The sequence below is a fragment of the Esox lucius genome, chromosome 16, assembly GCF_011004845.1.
Source record: "Esox lucius isolate fEsoLuc1 chromosome 16, fEsoLuc1.pri, whole genome shotgun sequence".
NCBI lineage: Eukaryota > Metazoa > Chordata > Actinopteri > Esociformes > Esocidae > Esox > Esox lucius.
Window position 1 is genome coordinate 10,549,006 of NC_047584.1, and position 27,678 is coordinate 10,576,683.

The 27,678-nt window shown below is 39.8% G+C and overlaps 1 protein-coding gene across 1 annotated transcript in view; it reads right to left on the bottom strand.

Moving 5' to 3' along the window:
* Window positions 1-25,065, bottom strand: part of lrp1bb (low density lipoprotein receptor-related protein 1Bb) — a 428,510-nt gene extending 403,445 nt beyond the window's left edge. Inside the window, exon 1 of the mRNA XM_020055063.3 lies at window positions 24,794-25,065. Within this exon, the coding sequence (XP_019910622.3) occupies window positions 24,794-24,878 (85 nt within the window). The 5' untranslated portion in view covers window positions 24,879-25,065. The remainder of the gene's footprint in view (window positions 1-24,793) is intronic.
* Between the last annotated feature and the right edge of the window lie 2,613 nt (window positions 25,066-27,678).

The following is a 27,678-nucleotide window of genomic DNA, read 5'->3' on the forward strand; positions in this document are numbered from 1 at the left end:
TCCTCGGTGTATTCATTAAGATGCATTTTCCCAAACTCACCAGTGAAAAGTGCCCAAAAGCAACTATACTTCTTGAGGGGACTCAAAAACTCTCACCAACTTCTACAGGTGAACCATAGAGAGCATCATATCAGGCTGCATTACTGCCTGGTACAGCAGCTAGTCCGCTGCGGATCAGAAGTACCTCCGGAGGGTGGTAAACTCTGGGGAGTGCATCATGGCTGCCATCTTCCCTCCATGTAAGGTATCGACCATACACGATGCCTGAGGAAAGCACGGAACATCAAAGACTACAGCCACCCAGGCTATGGTCTGTTCACACTGCTGCCGTCTGGTAGACATTACCGGGGCATCGGTGCATGCACTTCCCACATGAACATTCCAGGTGCTCTGATGTCTTTCCATGTACGTTCAGTGGACATTGGAATATTCTTTTGTATGTACCCTTCATAGGCATATTACACTCATTATATTTATAATATTCAATACTTCCTTCCATATTGTTCATATTCCACATTCTACACTCTTTAAAATTGCTGCTAGTTTACATTTTTATGTACATTATAGCTATATTTTTGCTTCATGTATTTCTTAATTCTTACTATGTGGATGTCGTGTACCATGTCACAAGAATGACACTGTGTTATTCGGCTCATTTGATAAATAAACTTTGACCTTGAACTTGAAATAGGTGGCATTTGAGGAGAACCATGGAAAGCATGCAAAAGATACAGCAACGAGTACTTTCCTGACAGTAATCATAAACATGTTGTTAAGTATATTTCTACTGGCCACTCTACTGAAATGCTACTTACTGAAATGTTATGCCACGTGTTGCAGTGCACAGGGATTCACTGGTGTCGCGGTTTGCAGACAGTTTCAGACAAGTGTGATTGTTTATATGTGACATGGAAGGGTTTTTCATATCAATAAAGATTAAGTGCATGCCTGCATTATCGGCTGAAATGTCCGAGTCAGAAAATTGGGTTATATTTCGGTCTTACCAGACCTATAAGAATCTTATAATACTTCTTAATTTGCCAAAACAATTAATTTGCATATTGAATTTCATAGGGCATGGGAAACCTTTTTATCATAATAAGGATCTTTAAAAGTAGCAAAATTGTCTGTAGAACTGCAACCATTTCAGTTCGACGTGTGTATGTTATATTTTCCAAAAGTACATTTTACAGAGTTTGCCCTGTTAATTTGCACAATAGAAAATGTAAACATTGATGGAATCAATATAGTATTAGACCTTTTTTAATGGCCCACGCCATAAAAACATCTAAAAAAACATCATACAATCTTACTTTGCAAGATATATCTGGGATTTTGCTAAAGGCAGACCAAGAATGCATCAATATAAATATGTCAGTCTTGAAAACCTAAACAGACTTGTATGCCAAAGCCAATCAGAGCTAAAAACTGATATGCAAATATAGCATTTGTTACATAGACAGTGACAAAACTGCGTGTTTACAGGCAGTAGCAAGAGCACACATTTTCTAAAACGTTTGTCAAAGCCCCAAAAAAACAACCTGAATGTTTTTTCTGCAAATTTGGAAGTACCAGGAGTCCTAGATATAGAAACATACAAATCCTGATAAAACAACTATGAACAGGTACTCTCTCTCTCAGTAGCTCACACCAACCTAAATCAAGTAGTCAGAGTGATTAGCAGAAACTGAAGAGTAAATCATTAAAACTCTTTCAATTTGATTGACATGAGTGATATATGCTAACTGTGGTTGACATTTAAATATGTTCAGGATAAAGGTGTGATAGTATTGCATAACTTTCTAGATAGCAAGTTAACCAATTTAAACTGAAATTGTGCTTATTCACTAATAACTGCAGGCAGCTAACGAGGTATTTCATTTACAAACCTCACACTGATTTATTTGACTACTATCACATCCTGTGATATATTCCTTATTTGGAGCATGGTAAACGGTTTGTTTTTATTGCACTCATCTATATTCCTTATCACTGTCTCTAATTAAGGTCCTCCTTCCTTAGTGTATCTTCTCCATGTCCAGCCTCTTACAAACAACTTTACAGAATGGCCGACCACAACAACTGAGACAACAAGCAACATTACTACCAGGCAAACATATTTGTCATTTCTTGAACCCCATTAGTCTGTTCTGTCAAAACAGCCTTACTCTGTCATGGAATGTTAAGTCAAATGTACCCTATTTGTGACGTCGGTCCAAACCCTCATGCACCGTTAAAGTGGTAAATAACACATACAACCTTGACTTTACTGTGGCCTAACACCTTTTTGCTCTGCAGAGCATCTTGGTTGCTATATGTTGTTTTCACTTAAATTAGTTCAGTTCTTTTTGTAGAGACACGGCACACTGTACTGTATAGCAAAGACTAGCTGTGCCATGATCTGACCTCAAATGACTGACTGTGTCAGAGGGACAGTAGGTGGCATAACAGCTGAGCTATCTAAAATGACACCAATCAACATCTTAACACTGCCATCCTACTGTAGGGAGTCACTGGGTCAGGGATATGATCAAGTGATAGTATGCTGTCTTGTCTCCCTTGAAATATGAATCAGAGTATGTCTACAATGAATCCGTCAATCTTATAAAGACATGTACAACATCAAGTTAGCCATTTCCATAATATGAAAACTCTGTGGTATTACACACTTTGTGTTTATAGTCTATAGGGTTTTCATTAAATGTATGCGTAATCAATATGTAGTGGGAAGGTCTTGGCCACATATTAAAGAAAGTTGTTTGTCTAGGATCAGCTGGCTATTATTCACGAAATGAATATGCAATATTGCACCAAGAAGCAATATGAAGAATTTTGTTTGTAGCATCTTTTTTTTTTACGGTGTTTTATTGTTTTTACTGTATGTTTTTGAATTTCCATAAAATAAAGGAACGCCTCGAAGCAGCGATGTAATTATTGTGCTGAAGTATTTGTACTCTCAGATAATTAGGTCTGTTCCATAGGTGATGAAACTGTCCCTTCTTATCTCCCTCTGTCTCCTCCCTCTCTGTTTCTCTTGGTTCTGTCTCTCTCTCTCTAAATGATACGGATGAGAGCAGGCTGATTCTCCAGCAATGTAAACAGAACAGACAACGTCAGTGAAGTGACAAGCCATCGCTTGATTACGAGAAACAGGTCAGTTTGCTCCAGGCGATAGCAGAAGAATCAGGGTAGATAATGATTTGTCAAGTATCAAAACTGTTGACAAAAAGCTATAGCGCTGGGTGATGGTTGGACAATGCACAAATGTTAGAAATTCAAAAGCCTTACCACGCACCGAATCAAAACAGGTGAAAGACCCATTCTCATAGCCACAGGGAAAGCAGTGACTGAGTCACCACCCAGCAATAGGATTTACAGCGAGATTTGTTGCTGTGAACAATAGTGTGTAATTGCCAATCAAGGTAAAATGTCAGTTTGGAGGAGCAATTGATTGTCCGGGTTTCCATCTACTTGACAATTAATTAATCATCAGAAGAGGATGTGCATGTCATTTTCATTTTCTGCCCAAATAAACGAAAACAGATGATTCCATCCCCTCCATTACTGAAAGCTTGTTCAGACAGCCATACAGACAGTGGTGAAGGAGGCATCGTTTTTCTCCTCTCAGCTTTCTCCTAAGCTCCAGCTCCTACCTCTCACCTGTAATTGCATTAGTTGCGTCATGCGTTTGATTTCAGCCCCAGCAAGACAAATTACCTTTGGTGGAGAGAAGGAAAAATAAATGGGAGTGTGTGATCAGAGAATGGTAGAGACAGACAGACAGGCAATGATAAGCAGATGAGAGACAGACATACAGACAGACAGATATAGATAGATAGATTCAGAGTAACACTGAACACGCACCCTGTAAGTGAAGGTCCCACTGGACACGACTGTACCCTGACTGTCAGACAATGGACAGCCTGGCTGTCAAAAACCACTGAACACTATAAGCTGTAGACTTGTTTTGAAATTGAAGTTCAAATTTTCTGACATATATGAGAAACTAACTAACTAGCTAACCTACTGAACTATTTCTAACCACCCAGTAAAAAATCCGGAACAGAGGTACCCAGTAATGCCCTTAAGGGAATTATGCACCCAGGTTGGTGTCATATTCACTTACACATGGCAGTAGAGAGTTTAGAATTCACCTTGGAGCCTCAAACAATCTCATAATCAAGGAGAGCATTTATTTTTCAATAAAATAAATAACATTTCATCACAATCTCAACAATATAGACACATTTATCCAATCAAAACATGTACAGCTCTCATTAAACACATCCATCTCCAGAATCATAAACTGCCATTCCAAAACTAGGGTGGATAATCTCAGCTTCCAACCCTGTGATCATGTTTGGTTACTTAATGTTTTTAAACCTTACTGGGATTAGATACGCTTTCACTTCATAGACCAAAGTTCTTGAAAACAACAAAAGAAAAGAAATCCAAGGGACGTTGGTGAGGTCCAGCCGACAGGTTGCAGTGATTATAATTTCAACCTGTCACCTTTAATAAAGCAAAGAGGCTGAGTAGTGTCTGTTACATTGATAGATGTTGTCACCTTTGCTGGAATCTGTCAGGGAGGTTGACTGTAAAATCTGCTTTCTGCTGTTTAGAAAGATATATGATCTATTTCTAAATAGAAAGCACTTTAAATCTCAGTTCTTAAAGTAGCGGTTTTTTAAGGTCAGGGTTAAATCACTGTCAATCCAAATGTCCAGATATTTACACTGCCTTTGGAAAGTATTCAGACCCCTTCATGTTCACCACATTTTGTTACCTTCTTCATTTATATTGATTAATATATTTTTATTGCCATTGATCTTCAAAAAACATGTTTTTAGATATATTAGCCAATATATTTACAGTATTCAAACACTTTGTCATGACACTCCAAATTGTCTGTGGATGATCCTTGTGATGTCTTAACTATATTGGAGCCCACGTGTGGCAAATTCAATTGATTTAGAAAGGTACACGCGTGGGTATATAAGGTCCCACACTTCACAATGCATGACAGAGCCAAAACCAAGTCTTGAACTCCAAGGAACTCTTCATAGACCTTGGGGATTGAATTGTGTCTCGGCATAAATCTAGGGAAGGTTATAAAAAACTGCTAGAGCATTGAAAGTTCCCAGGAGCACAGCTGGCTCCATCATTGTGAAATAGAACTCTTCCTAGAGCTGGCCGTCTGGACAATCTATGTAACTGGCAAGAAGAGCTTTGGTCTGGGAGGTGACTAAGAACCTAATGGCCACTCTAACAAAGCTTTTTTTGTGCAGAGATGATAAAACCTGCTAGAAGGACAGCTATCTCTGCAGCACCCCATCAATCAGGCCTTTGAGGTGGAGTGGCTTGGCAGAAGCCACTCCTGAGAAAATGGCACACCACAGGCCGCCTGAAGGTCTCTGACAGCATCAGGGAAAAGATGATCTGGTTTGATGACACCAAAATGTTACTATTAGGCCTGAATGCCAAGTGCTACGTCTGACTAAAACAAATTACCACTCATAAAATGGCTAATACCATCCCAACAGTGAAGCATGGTGGTGGAAGCATCATAATATGGGGATGCTTCTCAATGGCAGGGACTTGGAGACTGGTTGGGATTAAGGACAGGATTAACCAAACAAAATAAAGAGAAGCTCTTGAAGAACCTGATCCAGAGCACACAGCACCTCAGACTGGGGCAAAGATACATCTTTGAATCTTTTGAAAGCTCACTGCCAAGACAACGCTGGGGTGGCTTTGGGACAAGTCTGAAAATGTCCTTAAGTGGCAGTTCAGACCCTCCCCATCCAATCTGAAAGAGCTTTAGAGGATCTACAAATAACAATGGGAGAAACTCGCTAAATTCAGATGTGCAAAGCAGGTAGCGGCATGCCCAAGAAGACTCAAAGCTGCAATCACTGATAAAAAGGCTGTGAATACATATGTACATGCAGTATTTAAGTTTTTGTATTTTCAAGAAATTGTAAAAAAAGTTAGTTGTGTTGGAAGTGAAGGAGTCTGATTACTTTCAGAAGGTGCTGTACATGTTGTACACTCTATGCACAATTATTAGGCAAGCGAGTACTCTGATCGTATTATTATTTCTGTGCACATTTTCCAACTCCAAACCACGTAAACCTGAATGCTCATTGGATTGAATCATTTTCAGGTGAGGGAGGGTGTGGCAACAGTGAATAACACCTTATATCAAGGTGTGAATAATTATTAGGCAGCTTCATGACCTCAGGTAAAATAGGCCAAAAAAGAGATTTAACTGACACTGAAAAGTCATACATTGTAAAATGCTTTTCAGACAGATGCAACACTCTTGAAATAGCTAAACTATTGAGGCGTGACCACCGGACACTCAAATGTTTTGTTGCAAATAGTCAACTTGGGTGCAAAAAATGTATAGAGAAGAAAAGACAAAAAGACAAATTAACTGCAAAAGACTTGAGAAGAATTAAAGGTGAAGCTACCAGGAACCCATTCTCCTCAAGAGCCACCATATTCCAGAACTGCAACCTTCCTGGAGTGTCCAGAAGTACAAGGTGTCAAGTGCTCAGAGACATGGCCAAGGTCAAGAGAGCTGAAACACGACCACCACTGAATAAGATTTGCACATTAAAGCATATAGACTAGGCAAAGAAAGGATTTATGGACAGATGAAATGACAGTGACTCTTGATGGACCAGATGTAATGTGGTCCAGGGTAATGTGATTGAGACAGTAACTTCATATAAATATCTTGGAACTTTACTTGATGATGACTTGTCCTTCAAACTGCATATACTTCAACTTAGAAAAAAAACTTAAGTTGAAGTTGGGATTTTATTTAAGGAACAAGGCTTGTTTCTCTTTTAAAGCCAGAAAAAACTATTTTAGGAACTTTTATGCCTATACAGGACTATGGTGATATTTCATATATGAATGCCTCTGCTCAGTGTTTGAGATCTATTGACACCGTTTATCATGGAGCATTGAGATTTATCTTAAACTGTCAGGCACCATTGCACTTTATATGCTGGATTTGGATGGTCTTCCCTAGCATCCTGTAGACTTAGCCACTGGTATACATTTGTTCACAAAGCCATATTGGGTTTATTGGCCTTATATTTATGTTCATTTATCTGTAAAAAAAAAATGTGGTGAATACTGTCTCCGCTCACAGGATGTTATTTTACTTACTGTGTCAAAGGTCAGAATTTTTTTTGGGAAAGGTGCCTTTATGTACTCTGCTCCATCAGCTTGGAACACCTTTCAAAATTGTTTTAAACTACAATATCTTGTCTCTCTTAGCATTTTTAAATCATTGATGATGGACTTGGAAACTTGTCAGTGTTTTTAATTATGTTCTCTCAACATCTGCAGAATAATGGTGTAATTGTTTTATGGTTGTATTGATTATACTTGTACTTGTATTTGTTGTATTGTATTCTGAAACAATTTATGTTATGACTTACGGCTGGATAAATAAAGGTTTAAAAAAATAAATAAATGTATGGGCCTGTGGCCATCACTAATGTACAGGGCACCACTTCCTGTCAGGTGCTAGCAAGGTGGAGGAGGGGTACTGGTATGGGCTGCTATCATTAAGGATGAGGGAGTTGGACATTTTTGGGTTGAAACCATACCTACTGCCAGTTTCTGGAAGATACTATCTTCAAGCAATGGTACAGGAAGAAGTCCTCATCATTCAAGAAGGCCATGTTCTTTGCAAGACAATGCTCCATCACATGCATCCAAGTACTCCACAGCTAGGCTAGCAAAGAAGGGCTGCAAAGATCCCAGAATAATGACCTGGCTCCCTTCCTTACCTGATTTAAATCCTATTGAGAACGTGAGATGTACAGACAGGGAAGACAATACACCTCTTTGAACAGCATTTGGTTGCTGTGGTTGCTGCTTCAGCGAAAGTTGATCGTGAACAGATCAAGAAACTGACAGACTGCATGGATGGAAGGCTCATGGCAGTTATTGAAAAGAAGGGTGGCTACATCGGTCACTGAATATATTTGATAGGCCAGAAGTGTTATTTAATTTGCATTTTGTGTGACTTATTTGTTGCACTTACTCTAAAAAATTAGAAAAAAAAAGTAAGTTGGAGAAATTATTTTTGTAATTTAGTTGCCTAATAATTCTGCACACTAATTGTTGCCTAATAATTGTGCACACTTATGTATTCCCCGGAGAGAGATCAAAACTTATTTTTCCTTTGTTAAACATTCAGGTTTGAGGTTCAATTATATTTTGGATTGACTGAGAGCATTGTGTTGGTTCAACAATAAAATAAATCTTGAGGAATAAGATTTACCTAATAATTGTGCACGCAGTGTACATGCAGGGACATGTTTGCTGTTAACCATTTGAGACATATAGTTTTGTAAATTCTAAATCATTAACAGCTTTTTGTATGGTTAGAAAGTAAATCTGCAGCTTTGGAAAAGAGAACATTCATAAAGTTCTGTCCCCTACAACTGTTGTGATGTCCAATTTGCAATTAAAGCCTTGGCTTGTTGCAACAACTCCAGAGCACTGCCTGATGAATCTGGATGTCTTCAAAAGCACACACGCTGAAGGTAAAATGTGCCACTTTACAGATCTTAGCGAGCAGCACTGTGGGAGACAGAACAATCGAGGCATTACCATCTCCTATGTCCAGGGTCTCACTCTATCCCATTCCTGTTTATTGACTATAGGCTACATTAGAAGACTCTTTACATGGCTGATTTACAATGTGACAATTGAGATAACTGGAGCGGGAAATTACCAGAATCAACCAAAATCAACAGACCTGTTTTCTCCTGCTCTCATCAATCAAGCCTCTGATATATGAAAGCTTGACATGGTTGAACAACCTCTTTGTCTCTTCTTTGCAAACTCTGGACAATCAGTAGTTTTAACACACACATACAAACATAAAAAAAGGGCCGTTGCCAAGAATCCTGGGCCCCCTAAAATTATTTATGCTACAGTACCTCCTACACCTACTGCTAGAAGAATGAGCAGTGTTCATGATAGATATTGTCTGCAATGGTGGGAAAAATATGGCAGGTGTTCAAAAATGAACAAATGCTGATGAGGTCTAATAACTTCTGTTTTGCATAAATTCTGTTTTGCATAATTCTGTTTTGGACACACATGAGTTAAGTCTTATAACTTAAAAAGATAAGTGTATATGAGTATACACTTTTTACAGTGTATATGCTATTCTGTAGAAATGGTATATAGTGGGGAGAACAAGAATTTGATACACTGCCAATTTTGCAGGTTTTGCTACTTACAAAGAATGTAGAGGTCTGCAATTTTTATCATAGGTACACTTCAACTGTGAGAGACGGGATTTAAAACACATTGTATTGATTTTTAAATAATTAATTTGCATTTTATTGCATGACATAAGTATTTGATCACCTACCAACCAGTAAGAATTCCGGCTCTCACAGATCTGTTAGTTTTTCTTTAAGAAGCTCTCCTGTTCTCCACTCATTACTTGTATTAACTGCACCTGTTTGAACTCGTTACCTGTATAAAAGACACCTGTCCACACACTCAATCAAACAGACACCAACCTCTCCACAATGGCCAAGACCAGAGAGCTGTGTAAGGATTGTAGACCTGCACAAGGCTGGGATGGACTACAGGACAATAGGCAAGCAGCTTGGTGAGAAGGCAACAACTGTTGGCGCAATTATTAGAAAATGGAAGAAGTTCAAGATGACGGTCAATCTCCCTCGGTCTGGGGCTCCATGCAAGACCTCACCTCGTGGGGCATCAATGATCATGAGGAAGGTGAGGGATCAGCCCAGAACTACACAGCAGGCCCTGGTCAATGACCTGAATAGAGCTGGGACCACAATCTCAAAGAAAACCATTAGTAACACACTATGCCATCATGGATTAAAATCCTGCAGCGCACGCAATATCCCCCTGCTCAAGCCAGCGCATGTCCAGGCCCGTCTGAAGTTTGACAATGACCGTTTGGATGATCCAGAGGAGGAATGGGAGAAGGTCAAGTGGTTTGATGAGACAAAAATAGAGCATTTTGGTCTAAACTCCACTCGCCGTGTTTGGAGGAGGAAGAAGGATTAGTACAACCCATAGAACACCATCCCAACCGTGAAGCATGGAGGTGGAAACATCATTCTTTGGGGACGCTTTTCTGCAAAGGGGACAGGACGACTGCACCGTATTGAGGGGAGGATGGATGGGGCCATGTATCGCAAGATCTTGTCCAACAACCTCCTTCCCTCACTAAGAGCACTGAAGATGGGTCGTGGCTGGGTCTTCCAGCATGACAACGACCCAAAACACACAGCCAGGGCAACTAAGGAGTGGCCCCGTAAGAAGCATCTCAAGGTCCTGGAGTGGCCTAGCCAGTCTCCAGACCTGAACCCAATAGAAAATCTTTGGAGGGAGCTGAAAGTCTGTATTGCCCAGCGACAGCCCCGAAACTTGAAGGATCTGGAGAAGGTCTGTATGGAGGAGTGGGTCAAAATCCCTGCTGCAGTGTGTGCAAACCTGGTCAAGAACTACAGGAACTGTGTGATCTCTGTAATTGCAAACAAAGGTTTCTGTACCAAATATTAAGTTCTGCTTTTCTGATGTATCAAATACTTATGTCATGCAATAAAATGCAAATGAATTACTTAAAAATCATAGAGTGTGATTTTCTGGATTTTTGTGATTCCGTCACTCACAGTCGAAGAGTACCTATGATAAAAATTACTTCTACATGCTCAGTAAGTTAACAACCTTTTGTGACTGTTAACAACTTGTCTTGACTGTCCAACCTGGTCTCAGGGGACTACGTAGACTATTTTATGTAAATCTTTGACAGACGAATTCGTAAGATATTTAGCGTTAGCTAAAATAACATTAGAGTAATAATCCAGAAAAAAATACTGAATGGCCATGTTTTGAACCCAGGACTTCCAGCGCCACAGACAGGTGGACCACTACTCCAAATAGGAACTTCCTGATAGAGGCAGCGTAAAGTGGTGTTACCACATCAATATGTTACGTCAATCAATAAGTGATTTTCTTTCTAACCCTAAGCCAACCCTAACCCGAACTTAACCCTAACCTTAACCCAGTGCTGTGATACCTAACCTTAACCCTAACCTTAACCCAGTGCTGTGATACCTAACATTAGCCTAAAAAATATTTGATTACATATTGCAGCGACCTTGGTAAGGCCATTACTCATCCCCCCAAATCCATAATCCCTGTGCGGAGCACTGGGTAGGGTGCCCGCCTTCATAGCTGAATGTTGCTGAATGCTCCAATATGTTTCTTATATGTTTTAATAGCATTAATAACATATCTTACATTTTAGCCAATTTGTAATGTATATGTTTTGGTAGCGCATTATAATGTAACCTAATGTAACGCAACATATTATACGAAATTGGGTGCCAAATAGTCTACGTAGTCCCCTAAGATCAGGTTGGACATCATTGATCTCACCTTCCCCTTACAATTTGATACAGCAATCCATCTGATTAGCTTAATCTCTGTCTAAAAGGTAGATAAAGAATTTTACCATAGCTCACGCAATTAATGTACTAATTACTAATGTTAGCAATGATACATTTGTGTGACAGAAACACAATATATCTTCAATACAAAGTCAAATGAACAAATTTGAATACTATGGTAAAATCAACTTCCTCTTTATTGATTACTTCATATAAACACAAGTTCTAGTATTCATAGCTTACGTAGATAATGCATGCCTAACAAAATGGAAATCAACCAAACCTCAGTCATGATGAGAAGACATTGAGTTGCGTAAAGTCAGGTAACTAGCTGTCTAGCTAGCTAACTATCTGCAGAGGATGAATACAAACTAAAGACATCTAATGAAGACATCCAATGGTTCCATCAAACGACAACAGCAACTGCACACAAAACCGCTTATGAATAAATTCAATATTTAGAACTCACTCTTCAATACACTTTCAGACATACTACAGTGTGTTGTTTAGCAGTTATAACTTATTACCTCATTATGTGTGAAACAAATCTCATGGACCTAGAAATATCTCAGAAATCATACAAACCACCTGAGGGTCCTTCAGGGTGAAATGCCCCTTTAAGGGTCTTAAACTAGCTGGAAACCATTAGACAACCCATCCACTTGTAACACTTGGCATGCCACCCCAATCATTCTGATGATGTGCAATACTCTGGTATATAACAAACCGCTGTCTCAAAAAAGTTGTTTTAAGAAAGACTTTGTTGTATCAGAGTGGTGACTGCAAGGACTGTCTCAGACAAATGTCCTTTATCAGTCAGTGAGCAGCTAATACCAGCGACTCTGACAGTCTGTCTGAATATGAGCGCTTCATCTTTGCTCCTTTTAACTGAGTACTGAGAGGACAAAACAGTTGATTGCACACTATACATATCAAAGCAGCAAAACAGAGAAAGGAAAACAATATATTTATATACACCACCGTTCAAAAGTTTGGGGTCACTTAGAAATGTCCTTGTTGAATACATTTTTTTGTGTCCGTTAAAATAACATAAAATTTATCCGAAATACATATATCTACACAGGTGTACAGAGGCCCATTACCAGCAACCATCAGCCCTGTGTTCCAATGGCACGTTATGTTTGCTAATCCAAGTTTATCATTTTACAAGGCCAATTAATCATTAGAAAAACCTTTTGCAACTTTGTTAGCACAGCGGAAAACTTGTGCTGGTTATAGGAGCTGTTGGCGGTACAGGTACACCGTGGTGGGTGGGGGCCCGCAGTGGGTGGGGGCCCGTGGTGGGTGGGGGCCCGTGGTGGGTGGGGGCCCGTGGTGGGTGGGGGCAATATTAAATATTGTTGTGCAGAGATGCAAAAAAAAATGACATATCTCAGACTGGCCAATAAAAAGAAAAGACTAATATGGCCAAAAGAAAACATATACTGGACAGAAGAAACTGGAGAAAATTTTTATGGACAGACAAATCTAAGTATGAGGTGTTCAGATCACAAAAAAGAACAATTGTGAGATGCAGATCAAATGACAAGATGCTGGAGGAGTGCCTGACGCCATCTGTCAAGAATGGTGGAGGCATTGTGATATCTGAGGGTGCTTCGGTGGTGGTGAAATCAGATATTTGTACAGTGTAAAAAGGATCTCGAAGAAGAATGGAGTGGTCAGCACAGTCTCCGGATCTCAACCCTATTGAGCTGTTGAGGGAGCAGCTTGACCATATGGAACATAAGAAGTGCCCATCAAGCCAATCCAACTTGTGGGAGGTGCTTCAGGATGCATGGGGTGAAATATCTTCAGATTACCTCAACAAATAGACAACTAAAATCCCACAGGTCCACAAGGCTGTAATTGCTAAAAATGGAGGATTCTTTGACGAAAGCAATGTTTTAAAGGCCTATTCATTTTGCTATGTTTTTCTAATTCATAGTAATTTCATGTATATTTCATATATATATATATATATATATATATATATATATATATATATATATATATATATATATAGTAGTCTTACATACCCATGATCTCTGTAATAATAATAATGTAAAATTAGGAACAAAACCCAATGAATATAAAAATGAACAGGACTGTGGATGCACCGTCAAAACACACAGAACAACAGATCAGTAGCAAATCAGCAACTTAATAAGGAAAGTATACTGACGCTGATTGACAGTTCACCTACAGTACAGTAAATTATGCTACTGTTAAATGGGAGTAAACATTTCTACAACTGGTATGGGAGAGAGCAGCACCGGTATCGCCAACACCTGCACTTTCACTGTATGTGAGGTTTGGAATAATTCATTTCAGTGGGAAGTTGAATAATTGCTTGTCCTTAGTTCCCTGTTGTATATAGTCAGACCTATGGCTCAGAAGAAAAATCCTCCTTCTATATGGACAAGCCTAACCTTCCAACCAAACATGTTTGTGTAGCTGGTGATGGACTGGGCACAGAATTGACTGAGCCAATCATTCCCGAGAAGAGTGGGACCGACATGAATGCCAATAATTCACAATTGCATCCTTCCCCTATAGCCATCCAAAGTCATATCCTGTCTACACAGCCAAAGCTGCTCTACATTTGCAGCAGCTCAAACATGCACTTAAAGCTGCCAACCTGTGTGTGCTTATTGTGGGTGTTTATATGTGTGTGTGTGTCCATGCCTGCATGGCTGTGTGTTTGATGCCTATAGACGGGAGTGCCTGCACACTCCCTATACAATACAGAAATACTGTATGGCAATGCCTTTCGTAGGTCTTTCTCCCCAGTAGGTGTCTTCTAATAGAGACCAAAGAAAATTCACGTTAACGTATCAGAGCCTCCTTATAGGTCATGTAATATCTGTGCTATATACTATGACTCAAAACAATTCAGAATGCACAATGGAACACAGTGGCTCATCGCCCAGTGTACCTCTCATTTAAATCCATAAACAACATTTAGACTACGACATGATGTTGGGCGACTACATCTATTTTTGTTTGCACGTCACAATTTAAAGATTGGCAGCGTAGCCAGGGATTCGTTTTATTAATGATATCTCTATGGTGGCATCTCCCCTGGGGTCTGTCACTTTCCTCTGAATGGGTAGTGGATGAATCCCCGGCCTGTTCTCATTCTGGGCCACTGGTGCAGGCATCAGCCCCTGAGCTCTCGGCTCTGCCCGTGGCCCGTGCCAGGTGGCAGCTGGGAGGGAGAAGTCTCTCCAGCTATGTTCAGCAGACCTGGGCCCTGGTCCCTGGGACACAGCCACAACATGGCACAGGGATACGACATAAGCATGACTGACCCACAGACCTGAACGTCTCTCACTATCTGTCTATGTGTGTGTATTTCTGTGTATGTAAAGTATGGATGTGTGTGTATGTGTGTGTGTGTGTCTTTCTCTTCACATGTGTCTATGGCTAGTACAGTACGGTGCCACATGAGGTTATCGCCATGGTAACAATTTCCAGGGTAACACTGTGGCGACCATACAAAGTGAGTTGAAGGAGGTCTAAGGTCAACTACACAAATGATTTCAAAGTAACCGAAAAAAAGGGCTACATGCAGTGGTATTTTCTGAAGGGCAAACACTCATTCATGTCCAGTCTGGATAGAGCAGGAAACAAGATAAGAGGGAGCAGAATTTCACTCAGCCTTACTGAGACCTGGCTTCTATAGGTTATGCAGAGCACACAGTCAGTGGCAGACCTGCTCCTTAGGGTGTTACCTCTCTGTGATCGTGGTTCAACCTGTCAAACAGAGTGAAAGTACCGACCTTTGACCCCGAATGAGACACTATCACCAGTGGCAGCCAAAGGGAGCTCTCTCAGGCCAGTAGCTTGCCGTGTTTATTAAAGCAACATTGTCTTAACCGTAGCTGTTTCACACCTGATTGTTCTTATCACTTCACCACAGCCAGTTAATACACAATGAGCATATGATTCTGTATGTCTTCCGTGCTCAGTCTACACTCTCCTCTGGCTGCATCCACGTCTTCCATTCATGAGTAATGTAAATTATTTTGGAAGACAATGCTCAATTTACAATTAGTAATGGAATGATTTGTTGACTATTCCACAGTATCGGCAACCATACCGTGAGCTTATATTAAACTGAAAAGTTTCTGATCATATAAGTGTTATTCCATCATGGCTCTTTTCCTGTCCCTCCTGTCATCAGCATATTATGAAACTGTTATTACTTTTTCTCATCAATCATTTAATGGTGCTTATTTTTCCAAGGCAGCAGTCGTCTCAGGAGAATCTGTCTTAGCCCAGCGCTTTGATACAAGTCTGCAGAGACAAGCCTCTTTTCAGTAGGAAACACAAATTGATTCATTAATCACATAACCAATTCTGTAACATTTCCGAAAAATCTAATATTAAACCACTCATCGTTGAATAATTGAGTCAAATGACTAGAATCAACACAGATAATGTGATCGTGTGGGTCGAACACAAAGGCTCCACCTTTCCCTGCTGACTCAAATCAAACCAGTCAAGTAAATTTACCAGTGGACTGCCAGGGTTTTTCCAACATGCCAGCCAATCAACAGCTGATTGCATTTTCATAAGATCATCCTGAGTGATAGTGACTTAACACAATCAAAATCCAATTGTGCCACGTTCAATAACACCGTGCTACTGATGTTCAGTAGCATCCAGATACCGCACTCAGATTATAACAAGCCACCTGGGAGCACAGGACTGTCAATGTCTGTGCACAAACCCAAGGGCCATGGGCTACTCTATCAAGTCTGTTACTGAAAATAGCACTTGAAAAAAAAAAATGTTTTCTGTAAGAAATTGTGGATTATTTGAATGAAGTGCAAGGGTGACAATGGTTTTGGCCACAACTTTACTTTGAGCACTCCAAACCAGCAAATGGAAGGAAAAAGCTCCAAAGAGATTGCCTTATTTACAGTGAAAGCACTAAAGCACAGTGTTGTATACAATGTCTGCTTTTCTCACATGAGCAAACAAAACCATCAGCCAGTGCCTTGAATAGCAATCATAGTAATCACATTGATCATGGAAGACCAGAAGACTGCAGGCACCGTTCTGATCTTGCGATAATATTAGAGCTCTCTATAAGTGACTGGGAACAGGCATATATCTTTTCAGGGGCCCAGTATTCCTGGCGACGGCCCTAATGGCAAAAAAGTGCCTGCCATGACTGCGGGCACCTTTAGTAAATATTAGTAAAAAATATACCAAAAAATGTCATTGTTGTTAATCAGCTTGATGTAAGACTCAAATGAATTTAACATGTAATTCAGGTAAAATCTTTCAAAGAAAAAACTAATTCTTATTCAAGAACTACATATTTTATGTAGTCTTTCACTATCATGTTTGAGGAGGTGCACAAACCATTCACATCCATACAGAGTTTATCCAAATCTCAATCTAGAGGGTGCTGTGTAATCGTCAAGATTATTTCTGTATATATATATAGTATGCTGTATACAGAATGTTTTGTTGTTAATCTTGTTTAGCATGGCTCTGTAATAAAATGATTTTTGTAACTCGAATTCACCTAAGCATTTGGATCTTTCACAGTATGGTGCACATACATCTTTCTCTAATCTGACTTGACCAATACTCAAGGTCCTTTAAGTGTTTGACAAGAGAAAGTTCCCTTAGTACACAAATCAAACGTATTATTGGCTTTCATGAAATAGAAAATGTTCTTATTGCTGCAGACATAGAGGTTTTAACATTGGTTTCTCACACTGTCAGCTTAACTGAATAAGTTTAAATGTCTAAGGAGATTCAATCTGCCTATGAGATAAAGGTAGACGCCTACTTGCGGTTCAACAAAATCTCAACATTGAAAAAAATAAATATTATCCCACCTGCATCATCCAAGCTGCATCATAGTTTCCTAGCCAACTTAAACCTTGAGGGTAAAATTCTATAAATATGATACATGGCACCAGGTGATGCCAACTAAAATAACTGTACAGGTGTTGTTTGAATCAATTCCCCTTTAGTAGTGCTGCCCTTGAAAGAAAAGCCCCAATCCAAATACTACCTCATCTCTTCATATATAAATTAAAACTAGCTTTCAGCACTCTCATTAATCTGAGAAAACAAGCTCTATTTCTCCCTGGTTTCATGATGGGTCAAGCATGAGGGGAATCGGTATCCACAGGTGTTTCTCCCATAACTTGTACACAATATAGTTCCAACTGTTAACCCAAAGTGTGTTGGGTTAATATTTAATTTTCACATTCTCCTTTTCAGCTCAGTTCCAGCAACTATGATGAATGTGTATCAAGGCCAGCACTGTACTGATCAGATTATCTTGGTTCAGTTCAACTCTGTGAAGAGATCCCTCTGAGGCCAATAAATCCTTTTTCATGACACACTTGGATGGGGCCAAGTCCTGGAGCCATTGTCATCAGAGCCTATTTATCAAAGCCTAGATAGATTTACATACAGTAGTTATCACGTCCAAACAAAAAATATTTTTGGGGTACTCATACACTTACAAAGTTGTTTTGATTAGTGCTTGAGAAATAAAACAGTGCTTGCGAAATAAAACAGTGCTGGAGAAATAAAGAAGTGCTGGAGAAATAAAATAGTGCTGGAGAAATAAAACAGTGCTTGAGATATTAAACAGTGCTTGAGAAATAAAACAGTGCTTGAGAAATAAAATAGAGCTGGGGAAATAAAACAGTGCTAGAGAAATAAAACAGTGCTTGAGAAATAAAACACTTGCAGTAATCTGACACCTAGTGCAACCTACGATGCTTAGCCAAGCATCACTTGTTTTTAAAAGAAAGATCTTTATCAGACTAACACATAAATCAAGGTAAAGTCCTCAAATTTCTGACGGATCAGATAAAGGGTTTTGAAATAACTTTCATAGACCAATTCACACGCATCATCTAAAACTAAAATGCCTTGTTAGAGTCACACAAAAATGCTATGGTTCATGTTCTATTATTTTACAATAGCTTGGAATCACACATTGATAGGACTACTTCTTCAATAATTAAATTTAGAGGTGGATTCAAAGGCTATTTTGTTGTTTGTTTTGTCTGAACAGTCCGGCAAATCCCAGACAGTAAATCAGGAACTACACTTCAACACAGCATTGCATGGAGTTGTTCATTGAACACACATCTGCATACTCCGTTCTTGCATAGGACTTGATACTATACTTCAAAAATCAGCCATACTTCGTCCACCCTGTTTGAGTAGACTGTGGATTTTCTTTATGCCTGTTATCAGCCATAATCGTCTATTGTTTTTGCCCACACACATTGTCCCCTTCCTTTTAGGCTGTGATTTAGTTTGGTACAGGTGGGGTTAATTTATCTGACCTTGGATAATCTTGTTCCCAGGTAATTCCAATCAAATGCTCAGAAGGTCTAGTGGAGCAGTCTGTCAAACGTGGCCTTCATTAGCCTATAAGAAATTAGTGAAAAATCTGAAGTGTGATAGGCATTGCCTTAATTGGCTTTGTCTATAAGCAAAGCATCAGTCACAATAGTTTCTCCTACATGTCTTGTGCACCCAAGCACGTACATCATGCACTACAATGGAGAACCAGTCATTCCACGTAGCAACTTTACAAAAAGAATGAACTGGATTGCGTCTAAAGCAAAACAAATAATTAAAAAACATATTTTACTCCAGGCTTCTTACTGTGCTGTATATGGTCTGGTAGAAGAATTACAGTGTATGAATGTCATGAATACAATCAGAGGTTAAGTGAATTCACTGGCAACAAAACCATTTACCTCTGGCTGTATTCATGATACAGCACTGCCTCTTGTAAAACACAGCAGTTTTCTTGGAAAGCCTCCTTGCAAATCTTGTTATGCAACCATATGGTAAGGTGACATGATGTTGACATAGCTTAGTACTAACTTTGTTGTGGGAGCACACACCACAGCTGAGCTGTCTCTTTCCCTCCCTGACTGGGCAGAAAAAGGTATTTACTGCTTCATTAAAACTTGTTATTTTTGACAAAATAATGTTACCTATACCAGAAGCTTGCTTGCTAAGTGAATTATTTCAATTAGTAGGTTGCTAGCTGATTAGCTTCTCTTCTGTAAAAAAGTGTCTGGATCTTGCTACTGTAGTTTGTAATCGACAAATGAGCATTTTAAACATCAGATTAAATTACAAATACTTAGTAAGCTAACTCCCATAGAATATTTTGTTCATTCAAATAGTTGTACCAGGCTTATATTAGATTTGCACAATAGCCCGGGAACAAGGTTAGACCTCAGAAGATTAGTTTCAATTCTGAAATGCAATCTCCATTTTAGGCTAAGAGTTAAGGGTGGAGATGAGGCAACGTTTTTCTTAGCTAGGCAAAATCATATAACAATGTCATTATTATTATTCATATTTAAAATTCAACGTCATTATAAGAAATGCTTAAATGAATTAAAATGCATGTAATCAGTGTCATTCCAGTTCCTTTTTTGATGCAAGTGAGTTAGATGAAGTTGGATAGCTAGCTAGCAAGTGACCAACTATGTGAGCCAATCTGCAGGGCATCCACTTTTGATAGAACAACCAGTCCATTTTACATATTTTCATTGATATTTTGATTTTTTGGCAATAAGGCACGTGGCAGTGCGATAATATAAATCAATGGCTTGACTGACAGCTAAAGGCACAATGTATCTGTGTGAATGTATTCATGAAACAGCACTGCCTCTTGTAAAACAGCGGTTTTCTTGGAAAGTCTCCTTGCAGCTAATGTTATGTAACCACACAGTGAGGTGACAGTTACACTTGCTAGGAAGATTATTTTTATCAGGGCTACTGTTACCAAACAAATAAAATGTATGTCTAAATTTAAAATAATTTTCCCAAAAGCATAAACTTTATGGTAATGATGCAATATAGGACCATCACATCAACAGGCTTTACAATGCAAGATAATAACAAAATCAAACTAATATTTTTATTAATATGACCCACTATAAACCAGTATATTATACTTAAGTTTGCCTTGACCAGTAAAACAATAAATTGTAGATGGTACTGTCCGGTATAAAAGCTGACAAATACTGGACATTTATTTTGCTAAACAGGTATATGGTTGTATTGTATTTCGCTGCATTGCAGACTAGTGACAGACATTTCATCCATCCAACAGGAACACATCCCATCCTTCATTAGGACAATAGTCCAGCAAAGCACCATAGCGTAACGCTCATAGATATCATCTAATCTGATCTAATTAGCCCCTCAAGGCAACCTTCCTGATCTCATTAGGTTTCATTAGGGAAACATTTAGGTCTACTACACCTAAACTGTACCTTCCACCATAGCTCTACTTTCTACATTTCAGACAACCTTGAGTAGCTGTTTGTATGTGGTGATGGTTATCTATTGTAGCGGTCACCACAGGAGATCAAGGGTGCTGTGATAAAATAAAGGGAGGTTGGTTTGGGCTATTGCTACCTCCTCTCCTCAACTCCCAACACGTCATTGTGTCTGCTCTGCACAGCACTGCTACCCCCTAGCTGTTATGCTTGACGTTAGATGGCAGGAACTGATTTAGGACAAGTACATAATAGCATAAAAAAGGGGCGCAAGTACAGTATCATGCATTTTTCCAAGATGAAACCCACGGGAAAACGCATTAACCTACACTAATTTAATATTGTTATTGATCTGATATTTTATGCTGAAGGTCTATTCAATTCTGAATATAATTATGTAAAATCATCAACTCCAAAATAATTGTCTAGCATCGATGACTCTGTCTATGTTTACGCATAGTCACTTTACCACCTGCCACATGTACATATCACCTTGACAAACTGTATCCCTGCATTTTGACTCGATACCCCTTGTATACCCCTTGTATATAGCTCTGAATGCCCGGACCCAGGGTTTCCCAGCAGAATATTGCCCAGAGCATCACAGTCCCTCCACCGGCTTGTCGTCTTCCCACAGTGCATCCTGGTAACATCACTTCCCCAGGTAATTGATGCACACGTACACGGCCGTCCACGTGATGTAAAAGAAAACAGGACTCATCGGACCAGACAACCTTTTCCAACAGCAGGGTGCGATGCACTGTGTGTTGTGACACATTCCTTCTGTAATCATCATTAACCTTTTTCAGTGAATTGTGCCACAGTAGACCTCCTGTCAGTTTGGACCAGATGAGATAGCCTTTGTGACCCTTTCGCATCGATAAACCTTGGTTTCCCAACACCCTGTCATTGGTTTGTCTCTCCTCGGACCACTGTCGGTAGGTACTCACCACTGCTGACCGGGAGCACCCCACAAGCCTTGTTGTTTCAGAGATGCTGTGACCCGGTCGTCTGGCCATAATCCTTTCACCCTTGTCAAAGTCGCTCATGTCTTTACTCCTGCCTATTTCTCCTGCATCCAACACATTGACCATGAGAACAACTTGTTCTCTTACCATCAAATCTACCCAGACCTTGACATGTGCCCTTGTTAGGAGATGATCAACGTTATTCTCTTCACCTGTGAGTGGTCATAATATTTTGGTTCATTAGTGTATACATTTGTGGGGAATGTGGTGGAAAACGTGCCCCCCAGCTTGTTACATCACCATCGCACCAACACCCCCAAAGAAGAAGGGAAGGGAAGAAAGAATGCAACGTCAAGACATACTGCCCTCACCGCTGCCCGGCACCCAATGACAGTAAGGAGAAGAATGACGGACAGGCCAATGAGGACCACCGGAGCCCATGACTCCCAAACCACCAGCGCAGGGCCACCACAGAGACCATGACGCCAACCCATCACAGCCGTTTGTTTTTTCCCTCCCTTCACCCTTCTACTTATGTTAATAACAAGCCCACTAGGGCCATGAACACGTGTCCAGTGTCCGTTCCCTGTGTCTCTCCCCGTTACTGCACATATTTGGGCATTTCAATGCTTTATTAGAAACAAAAGTAGGAAAGAAAGAGGTAAGAGGTTTTGGTAAAAGTGCACAAAGCTAGAGTTAAATCCACACTGCATGCAAATGAATGCACATCGGAGTCCTGGGCCACCTAATTAATGAAATCGGAAAACAAAATAAAATGTAAAGTAACATTCCACTTTTTAAAGGAAACGTCAGTCTCAAGGAATTGCAATGACCCCTTCCACGGCTTATTGTTTCCCTGGTTAATAAAAATGAGAAAGCAAATCAGATAAAATCCACAGAATCAAGGCAAATAGCTAGCGAATTATTAAAAAAACATGGTTGTTGCCCTTCATAAATCAGGCAATGGTTACAGAAATATTTTTAAAACCTAAATGTACTACTAACCATTTTTAAGGTGATAATAAGATCAGTGGTAAACTTTCCTGGCAGAGGACAAAATGGCACCTAGTCCCCACACACAGTGAGGAAGTTGGTTTGTGAGGCAAATATGAAAACAAGTGCCACAATTGGCCAAGAAATGTAAGTTCCATTGGCACTTGGATACTGGAACGGGTTGGTATGGTCAGAAGAAACTAAAATATAACCCTTTGGCCAAGCACACCAGCAGTAGATGTGGCTTTGAAAGAAAGATACGAGGAGAAGAATCTCATACATACTGTAAAATATGGTTGTGGGTCTTAGGTGGTATGGGTCTGTTTTGCTTCTACTGGTCTTGGGTCCCTTGTTAAGGCAAATGCAATATGAACTATACCAAATTTCAGGAAATGTGAGCCCAAAACCTGGTCTCTTATGCCAGGGGGCAGAAACTTGACTTCAACACAAAGTGGATCTCCCAGCAGGATAACCACCCCAAGCAGACATCAAAATCCACAAAGCAATGGGTAACTGACCAAAAAATCTATATTTTCAGTCAGCGGACTTTAACCCATTAAAAACCTGTGGTTGGAATTTAAGAGAGGAGTCCATAAGTACAGACCAAAGGATCTTAACGATCTAGAAATATCCTGTGTAGGGAAATTGATATATATATATTTAAAAAAAACAAGCTTACAAAAATATAGCAGAAGGGTCAGTGTCATTGTCCTTGCAACCGGAGGGTGCTTGAAGTACTGAAAGACTTCCAATAATTTTAACATTTGGAGAAATACGTATTATATCCCTTGGATCAGTTTAGAACATTTTCACTCATTACCTGTTTTGTTTCTGTTTTATTATATACAGTTTTTTTCTCATCTTCATCAGGTTGCCAATTGTTTTGTAGTTGCACGTATAGTAAGTTGCCGAGATTTCATGTAGTCTATCACGTATCAATAGCAATACATTTGGATACTGACTTAATTCGACCTCTGTCATACAGTATGTGCGGTTGGTCAATATTGCATAAAAAAATATATTTAAAGAAGTTAGGATTTTGTGTGCTTATGTATGTGTGCGTGTACGCAGAGTGAGTCTCCCTGATTTTTTAATTTTAAAGAAATCATAATGCATCTTGCTAAGCCTATAACAGATTTCTTCACTTTAATTTGAGATACCAGAGTCGATACGGTGCAATGCTGACAAACACTGACTCCACGCTCTCTGCACTTCAGGTGTTTTTTCTGAGCGGGAGGGCGTCCACGGGGAGTTGGAGCTTCAAATTAATATTTTCATTTCAAAGACAAGTAAACATTGTTTCGCTCACCTGCTGTGATTACCCGGCATAAACTATAGTTTCATGGTTTCCACGCTCTGTTGGGGGTATAAGATGACATTTTCCGTATTTTTATTGCATGCCCTTCAACAAACTAGTATAAACTACTCGTAGCGAGCATCGTGTGTAGCCTAGACTGTCAGGAGTGGGCATTGTCAGAATTCACTGTAGTTTATTAATCATTTTTTTTATTTTAAGCCATTGTAGGGAATAGTTCAACTAATGAAAAGTAACATTCGTTGGGACCGACTACTTAAACCAGGATCATGACACTTTTGGAAGGGAGTTCTAAAAGGTAACCTATGACTGGACCGCGCGTGTCACTGCATCACACGACGGTTATCACCTGCTGCATTCTACAACAGACTAGGCTATTGCCTTCAACATGTCTTCACGGACAATATTACAAGACAGATCATCTGTAGTAACCTGTGATGCTGTATTTATAACCTTTACTTCATTACTCTGAATAGAAATCGACCAAAAATCAACCCATTATTTTAAAATAATTCTAGCGACATGTCAGAAAATGAGGATGATCGCAGTTGCTCCTTCACCCGAAGGGACACATTTGAAAACATTCCTCTCTTAAATTAGTGATGTTGAAACATACTACTCAACAGGATTAGCCCTTTATCTCGAGGCCACGCACTGTAGCCTACCCGTAAAGAGTGAACCAACCAAGTTGGATCGGACTGCGCATCTCCAACGCCCCAGCCTCCCTGTTTCTCTTACCTTGCTCTGCATCCACGGCTTTGACGATCATCATGCATGAAAATAATCCCGATATGGTGAGAAAAGCGATTAGAAACTCGGACATCGTTGCAGAGTCAGGGCTGGAGACCCACAGCACTTCTCTCACGCGAGTCCGGGAGATCCCCCTAATCGAGTGCCGTACGTTCTTCAGGGATGCCAAAAGGAATATGTTAGCGGAACAGACAAGCTCCCTCACTCCGTATTCAGAACGATCTGTAGTTCTCTGTTCGATGTTCAGCTAAACAGACGGACGGGAGACAGTATGAAAAGGAGAGAGCGATGAGAGAGGGAGGAAAAGAATGGGAGGCGGGGATGGTGGGAGGATACATCATTTGCTGGTCTTGGATTTTTTTTTTTTACGCAGAAGTGTGTCTGATATTACTTCAAATCATTTGTCATAAGATGGATCCGTTAATTTCTCTTGGATATGTTTGTACCACCACTTGTCTATAGTTGGAGTGACCGTCCATTGCCCATTCAACACTTAATTATTTACTTTAAATTTGATCAGGTAAATATGTTAACTAGCCAGGGTGCCATATATGTGTCAGTCTTTTCAGGAAAAGGAGGGCAGGCAGACAACTTTATGGACATAGTTTTGTTTCAGCAACATTTTATTTTTACCTTACCAGGAATAGGTAATCAGATACATGCAAATATGACAAAATAATTCAGATTGAGCTTGCAGGCTCCAAATCTGTCACAAGGAGGCGGTAGAGTGTGGCGAGTCACCCTTGTGGTACATCAACCTCACCACCCGGACAGAACTGAGCCAATATGCACCACCCTCTGCAGGACCGGCAGGTCTTTAGTAACAACTTTTTTGTATGTAGCAACATAAAATTATGAAAATCTAATTGTGCTATAGTAAATATGACATTATATTGTATTCTAATGATACCCAAGGCCTTTTATAAACATCACTGTATACCAATAGCATATATACAATAATAACAACAACCGTATATCCACGCTACACAAGGAACCCTATTTAGAAATCATCAGTGTGCCAGGAGGAAATCCTCACAGAGACCTGTATCCATTAACCAGGATTTCACCTTCCTTTTAAAGTTACTCAGAGTGGGAATTGTTTTAAAAGATAGAAACTGGCTATTCCACCAGGAGGCTTGTGAAAATAAAAAAATACCTTTCCTTGTCAGTCTTCTGAGTCCACACACACACACATTAGTTTTACTGTCAAAGTCAGGACTGGCATTTTAGTACCATAAAAAAATTACTGGCACCTAACTCCAAACCTGACCTTAACCTCAATTACCAAACCTTTTTGTCTAAATGTAACCAAACTCCTCAACCTTATTGCTTAAACTCAACCCTACTTCTAAATCCAATTCTAAACTTAACACCAAATCAGATCAAGTTTGTGCTCCGAGTAAGGACAGGCAAATTATTTTCCTTGTTTAACTAGCATAGTGTAGATCAATAATACACCCACCCAAGTAGCCAGACGTGCACGCACACCAGTGTGTAGAACATGGGCATGTTTGCACTGCTGCAAAAGGTAATAACTGTAAGTGTTAACTTGAACAGCACAGCGTGTATTGCATCATATACCATTCCTCTTACACAGTCTAAAGCCAACACACATGATTTCTCAGGTGTAGAAGTGTTTCGGTTTTTGAGTTTGCTATACACGCAGGTGTCTGAAACAAATCAGCAAAATGCGGAGGGAGCTGTTGTGTACTGAGAGTGCTCAATGTCTATAGAAGACTGCCCACACTGCACTAAACAGCTCACGACTAACCCAACAGACACCTTTCTCTGTTCGGCTGCATCTCTCCCAAAGTACTGACTTGCTGCTTTGAAGCTTAAACCATGATCCTTCACATTCAGTATTCACTAGGGGTAAGAGAGCTGAGAGCAGATCTCTAGAGCTCTACTGCTTTTTCAGACACAACCACGAAGTGTTGGTATAGCTTGTACATTATGAAAAAAAAGAAAACACACAATTTATTTCTGTGCATTCTACTGGTTTTCCTACAGCTACTTTTCCTAGACATATTGTAAAGATAGTACACATTCCCCACATTGACACTAGTGATTTCCATTGTGACCCATTATCATTTCCTAATTTTCCTGTAAAAAAAACCCATTCCCATTCAATAACTACATCTGCAACCAATTCTATCTGCCTACTGTATCTGCTGTCAGCCTCCTCTAGTTAACAACACTGTAACACCGACAGAATCTTTGACATAAACCTCTTGATAATATTGATGACATAGATGCACTGGGAGGACTTGCATCTGCCAATAAGACTACTGCTCACTTTATCCCTTGAGGCCTCATATGGACACACTCACACACACACACACACAATCTGGGCCTGGTGGCCTTGCCACAGGATACATATGTTAGAGATGATCTCAACATCCAGTGGCACCATAGTGTCACGTGCTGTAAGAGCGTTACGCCTTCTACAAGGGCACTCTCATCCCCCCCTTATGTATCATCCAACACTCATATGTGTTATAAGACACGTCGTCCGCTGACACACTCTGGAAGCTGTTCTCCTGTCTGCCAGGCGACACAGTCATGCAAATAATATTACCCAAGGTCATACAGAGCAAACAAACTGAGGTTGCAAATTAAAAGATGAGTTGCTAGTTACTCTTCCAGTCCTGGTTGTCTCCTCGTCGTGTTCATCTCCTGAATCTGTTGTAGAGTACTTGGAATAACAAAAGAGCATTGGAGATTTTGCGACAGAAAAATGAACAGGAAAAACCACTTACTTTTAGTGTGGACACACATTTGACCGAAGAGCAGAGCATGGGCTATTAAGGTTACCGAGGCCAGTGTTGTTGTGTTCTACACAGCAATACAACTTTATTTATTGAAAAACATCA